The 10,767-nt window shown below is 37.1% G+C and overlaps 2 protein-coding genes across 2 annotated transcripts; both read right to left on the reverse strand.

Annotated features, from left to right (window-relative positions):
* Positions 1–4,670: 4,670 nt before the first annotated feature.
* LOC149163764 (uncharacterized) lies at positions 4,671–5,873 on the reverse strand. Its single transcript, XM_089429252.1, has 2 exons — positions 5,520–5,873; positions 4,671–5,207 (listed from the first exon to the last, which is right to left on the reverse strand). The coding sequence occupies exons 1-2, from the start codon at positions 5,871–5,873 to the stop codon at positions 4,671–4,673; spliced, it is 891 nt and encodes a 296-aa protein (XP_089285378.1).
* A 569-nt stretch (positions 5,874–6,442) lies between these two features.
* LOC149163765 (uncharacterized) lies at positions 6,443–7,243 on the reverse strand. The gene has a single exon (XM_089429253.1). The coding sequence runs from the start codon at positions 7,241–7,243 to the stop codon at positions 6,443–6,445; it is 801 nt and encodes a 266-aa protein (XP_089285379.1).
* Between the last annotated feature and the right edge of the window lie 3,524 nt (positions 7,244–10,767).

Raw genomic sequence — 10,767 nt, forward strand, 5'->3', positions numbered from 1 at the left:
TTTCTTTTATCATGTACCAATGATAAACCAAATCTTGTTTCTTGATTTTGATGCCTTCAACTCTGGTTTTATATTTCAAAGTAGCTTTTATTAGAATTTCGATCTATTTTCTATGCCCATTATTTTCCGTGTATTTATGAGAAAATTGTGTATCCCCTAATCATTCTCAATTCTCTGAGATACTTCTCATATATGAAAAAATAGCCTTTCCTTCACACATTGAGTTTCTTACCCTAACTTACCCTTTCCATGAAATTTCACTTGTTTGATGACCCATATGGCTCTTGCATTATAACAACTTTTCTTTGATACACTATTTGGCACACCCATGATGTATAGAGAGCCAAAAAAATTAATGAAAATAACCAATAACTATTAACAAATGGTAAGCAATAGCCATGATGTATAGAGAGATAAAATAATGAAAATAACCAATAACCACTAGTAATTAGTAATTAATGACCATTATTTATAGGGAGAAAGAAAATAATGAGCCGAAACTAATATTCACTTGTGAAAGACTATGGTTTCAGAGTAGAATTTGAGCACTAGGTAACAAGGTAACAATGGGAAATGATCATGGCCACACAATGAAGGAGTGGCATGTTATTCTCCACACACATTTCCTTGATTCATCATCTAAGTACATCTAAAATAGTATCCAAGCTAAACACCTTGGCAATACATGATTAATAAGACAACACTCAAGGTTAATATTATGAGCTTCAATATTGGACACAATTAATACTTTCCATGTTTAGATTTATTTTTTCTTTGATATAAAGAATTTTAAGAGCTATTAACTATGTAACGAGAGAACTTAGGAACTATGTTGGGCTTCTACTCAAGTGACACAAGATCAATTTTAACTACTACCATTATAATCACGAGGCCTTCCTCTTTACAACCTATTGTTAATTTATTGTCATGTTTAATATATAATTTTGCTCAGCATTTGGGGGTCTTCATATCTTTAAATCAAGGGGCTCATTCTACAACCTATCAGGAGATGTGTAATTCCATGCCTTCATCCATCCGTGGAGTTGAATAAAAATAAATTATGGTCCTAATAGAAAAATCATGTCGGCTATAATAATAAAAACCATTATGATGGGATGTCTAAGTCTGACCATTAGTCCTTTAGAGGATTTGAATAAAAATAAATTATGGTCCTAATAAAAAAATAATGTTGGCTATAATAATAATATGATGTGAAGTATTTAGAAGTTAAAAAATAAGATGTTTAAATGTTATACTTTTCAAAAATATTTCAACACGAAATTTAAATAAATTATTTGAAGATCTATGTTAACTAATTTATGTAGATGTCAACTTCATATATATATATATATATATATATATATATATATATATATATATATATATATATATATATATATATATATATATATATATATATATATATATATATATAATTGTTAAAATATAGTATTTTAATGTTTTGTATGACAAAATATTCAATGTGGGGAATCAATAAAATATCTCAATAAGACTTAATATTTTTTTTTTTAACAAGAATGGTTAGACTGATATATTACTTCTTGGCTGAAATGCCTCAATTCAGATTACAAAATGGAAGGAGGGGCTTAGATTTCGCCTCATCCAGGAACCATATAACTATCCTCCTAAAGATCTTGCAAACTTTACATTTTGTACTTCTTGCAGAATTCTCTATCTGTCCTAATTTAAAGATGAAAAAAAACTACTTTAGAAGTAGACAGTAAAACATTCTTATCGGGCAGCTAGGGGATGGGATCCCAGCCTTCTTCCCCGTCTCTTATATAATGTCCGAGAGGGAGGAGAACTGCTTTATTGGCTTCAACATCTGCTTCTTTGTTGTTATCCCTCTTTATGTGAAGAAATTCCAACTTCTGAAAGGAGAATATAAGGGAGTTGATTCTGATCAGCAATCTAGATAGTCTTAAATCTGAGGGAGAGGAATTCTCCACCATGGAATTTATAATAGTCTGAGAATCCCCAAAAACTACTGCCTCTCTGATTCCCAAATTCTTAAGCACCTTGAGTCCCTAGAGGAGAGCTAGAGCTTCAGCTTGAATGCTGGTGTTGATGCCCACTCCCCAAGCATATCTAGCTTCCGTTCTACCCTCTGCACTTTTAATAACACCACCAACTCCAGAGCTGCCAGGATTGCCTTTAGCTGCACCGTCAAAAAATAGAGCTTTCCTCGCCTTTTTGTTGCAGAATTCAGCAAAATCTGTATCATTAAGGCAGATTTGCCAAGGCTTTAAGGGGGGAGAGGGGGTCTTTACATTATCTCAGAATTGAAGATCCAGGGAGGCACCCCAAGCTATTTCTTGCTCAGTGAGATCCTTCATGTTTATTTGGTCTCCCATGCAATCTTTGAGGTGACTTTTAATTTTTACCCAGATTATCTTAGAAGCGCTCTTCTTGTCCTTAAAAATCCTTTGGTTTCTTTCCAACCAGATATGCTAGCAGATTAACTTGGCCAGGGCGAGCCATGCATCTTTGATTTGGGAGTTATGAGCAGTGCCACCTGGGTACATTCGCTTCCAATTAGAGAACAGTTCTGAGCAGTGATTGAAAGGGCCAATATTCATGCTCCATGGGTCTAAAGCCTCCTTCCACAAATCTGCAGCGAATTTACAGGACAGCATCATGTGGGGGGCATTTTCCTCTTGTTCCTCGCACAGCTAGCGGCGAGATGGCCCTGAGTATCCTCTTTTCCTGAGCCTATCTTCTGTCAGAATTATGTGGTGAAATAGTAGCCAACAAAAGGTGTCAACTTTGGGTAGCATTGTTGAAGACCAGATCCCCTGCCATGGCCTCCAGTCGGGCGGTGCATTAAGAAATCGAGAGAGCTGGAAATAACCCTGCGAAACAATATAATTGCCAGAGGTCGGACCCCAACCTCGGCTATCTGCTTTCCTTCTGTTCATTGGGGATTTGCCTTTCAGATGGGAAAGAAAGACAGGATATTCATTAGCCAGATTCGATGGCACCTCTAGTTGCTTCCACCGCCACCAATCATCATTATCCCAGAGGGACAGATCCCACAGAGTTTTAATACCTTCAGCGTTCATCCAATCTTTCAAAGCGGCTAAGGATTGGTCTTCAGCAATCGGTTCACTTCCCATGATGCTATCGTCCCAAATGTGGATGCGCTGACCATTCCCTGGGATCCAATGTGCGTGATGCTTGATAAGAGCTGCGGATTTTTCACATAATTTATGGATCATCGAACCTACAATTGCCTTCGAATTATTCAGACAGCGTGTTCTCTGTCCTCCGTAATATTTCTTCCACAGTGCACGATGTACCGAACCCGGTTTTGGAGCGATGATCCTCCAAACCAATTTAGCACCCATGGCTGTATTTTTCTTGCTGAGGTTTTTAAAATTTAAACCGCCTTCGATTCTGGGCAGAGAGATCGTATTCCAGCTTAATAAGGGGATTTTCTTCTCGTTTCCTTTGCCACCTTTCCAAAAAAAAAATTATGTAAGCCCCCATCTTCCTCATTATGCCCATGGGTGCCATCATCATTGTTGCCTGAAAGATGGGAAGACTGTTCAATACTGATTTTATCAGTACTGTCTTACCTGCGAGATTGAGCCAATTATATCCCCAGGACTGAATTTTGGCTTTCAATTTTTCCAACAGCGGCATCCATTCTCTGCTGAGATCCCTTTTTTGAAAGACAGGGAGCCCCAGGTACTTGAATGAAGTCCAAGTAGAGGTGGCTGCAAAACCTAAACAATTAGAAATGGCTTGGATCGATCTGGCGGAAGTATTCCAATAGAAGACATGGCATTTGCCTTTGTTGAGCTTGTTTCCTGAGTCTGCACAGTAGTCGTCCACTACCTCTTTGAATCGGTTAGCCAAGACCAATGAGGCGGCACCCAGCAACAGAGAGTCATCAACGAACAATGCATGATTTATGCTTTTTACTCCTCTTGCAATGTTTATTCCCATTATTTCTTGCTCTGACTGTTTTCTATTCAAGAGGAAGCTTAAAACTGAGGCTTGGAGGACAAAGAGCAAGGGGGAGAGGGGGCACCCTTGCCTCAGCCCTCTTGAGGCTTTGAAAAATTATGTGGCTCTCCCGTTCACCAGTGGGGCAATACATGGCTCACTAATGCAAGCCTTGATCCATTTGATGAACTTATGCCCAAACCCGAATTTGTGGAGGACCTCTAGCAAGAATCTATGCCTCACCCTATCAAAGGCATTTTCAAGATTGAGTTTGACAACCATTCCTTTCTCTTTCCGGACCAAGCTTGAGTGGATCGCTTCTTGAACCAGTATATAGTTGTCCACAATCTGTATTCCCTTAATGAAGCCCCCTGGTTCTCCGAAATAATGTCCGGGAGAATTTTTTTCAATCTGTTCGCAATCACTTTTGTTATCAGCTTATAGCCTATATTTCAAAGGGAAATAGGGCGGAATCTGGAGGAGTTTGCACCTCTTTCCTTGGGTATAAGAGTCAAGAAAGCCGAGTTAGTACTTCCCCCTATTTTCTGGCAGGTTTGAGATTTCCAGACCATTCTGCACAAATCTTTTTTGACTATCTGCCAACAGTTCTGTAAGAATCTGGCAGTAAAGCCATCAGGGCCCAAAGCCTTGTCCGTCTCCATAGAGAAGAGGGCGGATTTGATTTCGTTATTTGTGACTTATGCTTCCAAGAACTGATTCTCTCTGTTAGATATCAGCGTGGAAACCTCATTTACAGTCAATGGAATTTGACCCTGTACCTCTATTTCGCTATATAGATTTTTGAAATGATGAAAGGCCACATTTTTTATGCTTTGAGTGTCTCTGTGAATAATGTTCTCTTCCCTGATTTCGATGATGGAGTTGAAGTTTTTCTGAGCTTGGGCTTGCTTATGGAAGAAGGATGAATTCTTGTCGCCTGCCTTAAGCCAGAGCCTACGAGATTTGATCCTCCAGTACTCTTCCTCAGCCAGGCTTGCTTTAAGCAGCTTTTGCTGGAGGTCCGCCTCTTTTTCGAGGATTTCTTTTGTGATCTCTTCTTTTTCTGAGTTAAGCTGATGGGTCTCTAGTTGTTCTTGTAGCTTCTTTCTTTCCACTGCAGGATTTGGGAGAGATTTTACCCAAACTTTTAAAGCAGCCTTCACTCTCTTGAGTTTTTCCTCCCATACAAAGAACGCAGAGCCATTAACTGGTTGCTTCCAAGTATCTTTCACTAACTGCAAGAAGGATTGCGCCTTGATCTAGAGAGGGTTGAATTTAAAAGGAATGGGGCCTTTATCCCAATGAGCCAAAAGTTCAAGCTCGATGGGCCTGTGATCAGAGACACTACAGGGGAGAATATGCATTCTAGAATCTAGACCAAGAAGAAGAAAAGAGCTTTGAACAAGAAATCTGTCTAACCTTGTAGCGATGTGGCCTGGACCGAGCCTTTTGTTGGACCAGGTGAATTTGCCCGACTATGGTTTGATGTCGATCATGTCCCAATCTTGGAGTAGATCCTCAGCCCATTCTCGTGCTAGATCCCTTACTATGCTCCCTCCGCGTTTTTCAGTCATAGTTAATGTGAGATTTAGATCTCCAGCGATGATGATATTTGCTAAATATTCAGAGTCTGCCAACTCTCTAATAGAATCCCAGCAATTCTTTTTTTCTCTTGCACTGACTGGGACATACACATTAAAGAGGTAAAGAGTCTCATCTGATTCAACATGCTTCAGTTTTGAGAACAGCCAATGGGTGTTGGCGATCTCTTTCACCCTTGTGAACTTGCTTGCATTCCAAAGGGTACCCAGGCCTCCTGAGGCACCCCTGGCTGAAACTGCTTGCCCTTCACTTCTTTTCCACAGATTTTTGCCGATAAGGAGGAAGGCCTTGTCCTCCATTTTAGTCTCCTAGATGAGGAATATGTCAGGATATTCAGATCTTATCAAACTTTTGACAGCTTCTTCTTTGATTTTGCTCCCCATACCCCTACAGTTCCAGGAGATGATCCTCATCACTTATTTTTGGAATGGAGAGCTCCTTTAGAGCTCTGGGGCAGGTTTCTATTCATCTTCGGAGTTTTAGCCAGGAGTTTCTCGAGGGTGGGTTGGCTTCCTTGCAGTTTTTCTTTGTATGTCTCCTGCTCTCTTTTCTCACGGGCTGATTTTCGGCCCCTCAAAGATCTTCTGGCCGAGGTTTGTGATTCGCCTATCTCGCCTTCTTCTTCTGAGTCCTCTGAGCCTTGTACTTCCTCAGCCTCTTCTGAGGGTGTATCTTCCATTCTATCTGTTTTACTGTCTGTTTGCTTTGGTTCCTGGGGGGGCTCTTTTTGGGCCAATTCTTTCTTTTTTGTCTCCAGATCGTGGAATTCCTCCATTGTTGAACTGAGCTGTATAAATTTGTTTCCTTGCTCTTCCATATGTGGGTTTTGAATCCCTGAACCTGTTTGGAGAGCTTTCCCATTGACATTTCATGTTCTTGGGGCTTTGCTTTTTGTCCTTTTAACCTGCGTCCACCCGTCCTCTTTGCCTTTCTCTGATTCCGTATTTTTTGGGCATCCTCTAGCGAAGTGGCCATAGACCTGGCACTTCCTGCACTTGAACGGTAGTTGTTCGTAATCCAGCTTTTGCAGGTGCGTCCAACTTCCAAATATGATCTTTATTGCCTCAGGTAGACCAACCTCGAGATCAACTTCAACACAAATTCTCGCACAGTCATATTGATCTTTACTGTTTGCTCGATCAATGAATTTACCCAGGGTATTCCCAATGTGCTTGAGGGATTCCCAGTTCCAACAGTGCATTGGCAGATTAGGTAATCTAACCCACACAGGAACGGCAGTGGGCACGTCGACTGCTGGATCAAAGTCTGGCATCCACTTATTGAGATATAGTCCCTGGGGGCCCATGAAATAGGGCCCATTTCGGAAGATCAGATCCTTATCTTCCTTTTCAGAAAATTCGAACAGGAAGAAACCCTTCCCCAGAAAGTATGAAGTGACCTTGCCCGATATCAGCAGCGCCCAGTTCCTTGCGACCCAGATTTCAGTGGATCTAGGGGAGGGCCAGAGACCAGTGAACTGTCCCACCAAGGCACGCTCAGACAAAGAAAGGGAAACCAAGATCGGTTTCTCAGGAGGGAGCGAGATCTCTGGGATATCATCCAGGCATTTCACAAATTTCGAAACCTCTGAAGTTTTCTTTTTTGGCAATGAATTCAGCAGATTAGCAAAGGCCTCAGCTTCGGCTGGGGAGGGCGAAGAAGACTCCATGAGGGAAGTCTTAGCTCGGCCGGATCGAGCTCCCCTAGATTGCGGCGGGCATAGTCGTTCAGGCCTGTCAAAAGAGTGAATGCAGGGGTTCCTTGCTGGCGATGCACCTCTCGGGGACCCTCAGGTGGCCGCAGGGCCGAGAATCTCAGGCTCGTTGCAGGGCGGCTCGGCTCAGCGCAGCGCGTTTTTGTTTTTCATTCCTATCTTTATACGACTTAATATTGACATATACTTAAAAATATATTAATGATAAAAAACTATTTTAATTTGACCTAATAAAACGTCTCAATATACATGTTATGTAAAATATTTTAATATCAACTATGTATATATTTATATCATTTACAATTTTTAAGTGTTTATCATGAAAAAAAAAGGATTTTGATCTCTCTCACCTCATGTTAGGTATGTATTTAAGATGGATCTACACTGGTAACTTTTTATGTCAAGTTCAAAAGTGGTGAAAAATAAAATTCCATTATTTCATCTTTAGTTGTCATGAAACAAATCATTCAAAGAGATGTGAAAAATAGAATTCCATTATTTTGTTTTTACCTACTATGAAAATATTTGTTCAAAAGTAGGTGAAAAGTGATTTTTTTTTGCTAGAATCCCATGACAAATTTTATCATGAAATTGTAAATTTTAGTTATTTAAAATATATTTTTGAATCTATAAATGGATTCAATACTATGAATGAGGGGAAACTTGAATTGTGTAAATTATAAATTTCTATTTACAATTCCTAGAAATTCATCGAAAACATTTGAAAACATTAAATGGTAGACTAGGTTAGGAATAAAAAACTATTAATTTGTTTTTACATATGGAAAAAAGCATATAAATGAGACAGAAAATAAAAATACCATTACATAATTTGTAGGTGTCATGAAACAATTCATTCAAAAATAGGTGAAAAATGAAAGGCTATTAGACTATTAATTTGTTATAAATATTTATTCCCAAGTAGGTGGAAATTAGTTTTTTGGTTGGAATCCATAAATATTTATAGAGTTGTCTTTAGGGCTATTTTTTGGAAGATTTTCTCGTGGATTTTTCTGGTTTAATTTTTCTAAAATCTCGCACGAATTCATTGAAATCGCAATTTTAATGGGTAACCCCTTCACAATAGTGAATCCATATATACAGTCAAAAAACTAGTTTAAATAACACAAATCAAGATTTCACCATAAAAATATTCTGCTTCACCAGAAACTCCAAAAATTCACGCTAAAGACAACTCCATTAGGAACTAGGTCGGTCTCCCTCTCCCATGATAGCATACCATTATAACCATTAGGCCTTTACCTCTACAACCTACGTTTCCTTCGTTGGCATGTTCAACATACAACTTTGCTCAACATTAGGGATGTTTGAATAGCTTACTTTTCCAAATCAAGTTCAAAAGTGGTAAAAAAATAAAATATCATGTGAAAAATAAAAGTCCATTAATTTGTTTTTATCTTCTATGAAAATGCTTATTCAAAAGTAGGTCAAAAGAATTTTTTTTTTACTCTCAATGTAAATTTTGATATTGAAATTGCGCATTCTTTTATTTTTAAAATATATTTTTGAGTGCATAAATAGATTCAAAGTTGTGAGTAGAGGACTTGAATTGTGTAGATTGATTTTAAAATTAGCATTCCAAAAAATACATGAAGCAAAATTGACCACAAAATATCCATGAGAAAAAATAAAAACTGTCCAATAATTAGATTGTACTAAGAATAAAAACTAAATATTTTTTTTACTTGTCATTATGGAAAATATAAATTCCATTACTTCATATTTATGTGCGTTGAAAAGACTCATTTAAAGAGAGGTGAAAATTAAATGTTCATTAATTTGTTTTTAACGGTGATGAAAAGGTTTATTTAAAAGTGAGTGAAAACAAATGTTGGTGGGAGTTTTATGAATTCTAGTTATTTAAAATGGGAGTTGTCTTTAGTGCGATTTTTTGGAGATTTCGGTGACGGAATCCGGGGAAAAAATTGAGGTTAATTCTTGATTTGTATTATTTAAAATGGTTTTTTAACAGCATATTTGGATTCAGCACCCTGAAAAACCCTGCAACACTTTGATTGTGCAGAAATTAGCTATCAAACTTGTGATTCCAATAAATTGCTGCCGGATTTTGACCGGAAAAAACCCACTGGAAAAGCTTCCAAAAAGTCTCTTTAAAGACAACTCCATGCATAATGGAGTCTTTAGTGCGACTTTTTTTCCAACAGCTGCCCTCTCATGATCATGATCAGCCATGCGACTTTTTTTCCAACAGCTGCCCTCTCATGATCAGCCACCGACCTAGGTCTAGGTCGGTCTCCCTCTCCTATACAGTTGCAGCATACAGATTATGTTTAGGTTAGAAAATTTTATAAAGAGTGAATTATATTTTTATATAGATTTTTGTGTTTTTTTATCGGCAAGTAATATTTTGTGAATTCTTAATATTGTTGAAATGTATTTTTATTAGAAACACTTTACAGATGGTTATTTATTTCTTATTATTAAAAATAAAAAATAAATCGTACTAATTGCATTTAATTACAAGATGGTGTTTATTCATCATGCCAGTTCTTTCATATTTTAACACTACAACGAAAGCTATTTATTTATTTTTATTTTTTAAATTCTTGTTTCTAAATATAAATTTTTAATAATTTTTCTTTTTTTTTAATTGTTTTACCTGAAAAGTAAGTATGGTTTATTATAAAGTAGCTTTGGAGTGCCAACTACTAGGTGAAGTATCTTTTTAATTGTGTTGAAAGGAAACAAGTATAGTTTATTATAACGTTGTCATGAAGTGCCAATTATGAGATAATTAACTTCACCTGGTTTATTATAATGTCGTTATTAAATCCTAATTGAGGTGATCAATTTCACTTTGTTGTAGCCTTTGGTCTTTATTTTTATGTTAATTGTTTAATTTAAAATTTACTAAATATTTCATACTAAATTTTGGAAATAAATTAAAAATAATTTTAGTTTTAATTAATATTACACTGTAAAGAAATTCTCAATTAAATTTAGCCTCAATTTGATATGAGTTGTATTATGGCCAAGAAAGAATTGAGTAAAAGAAATGAGTTGAAAGTGTTATTCAAATGTAAGAGAAGGGAAAATAGTGAAAATGTGTTTGAGGAATAGAGTATAAAGAGTATATTGTAGAACTTTATGAGATGTAATTTTACATAAAATGAGGAGGAAAAAAGAATTCCAACCTTCCAATTATACTAAAAATTTACAATGTAAAATGAGATAAATTTAGATAAGCTGCATTTTAGAAGAAATATATCAATCCTTGCTCTAAAATGATGAGAAATGAATACATAAAGGGAAATTAGTTTTAAATGATTACAAATTAGCACACGAAACAAAGGAAAAAAGGGAAATTAGTTTGAGGATGAGACATTAGGAGTGGAGTGGAGGCAAACCCTGTAATTTCACATGAAAATTAGAATATGTGCACCATGAGATGAGTGAAATTATATGAGGGTGACATGATAGCCACGCCCAACGTAAAG

This window comes from Pinus tabuliformis, chromosome 5_1, assembly GCF_031772625.1.
Source record: "Pinus tabuliformis cultivar Carrire ecotype Pingquan chromosome 5_1, CPIR1, whole genome shotgun sequence".
NCBI lineage: Eukaryota > Viridiplantae > Streptophyta > Pinopsida > Pinales > Pinaceae > Pinus > Pinus tabuliformis.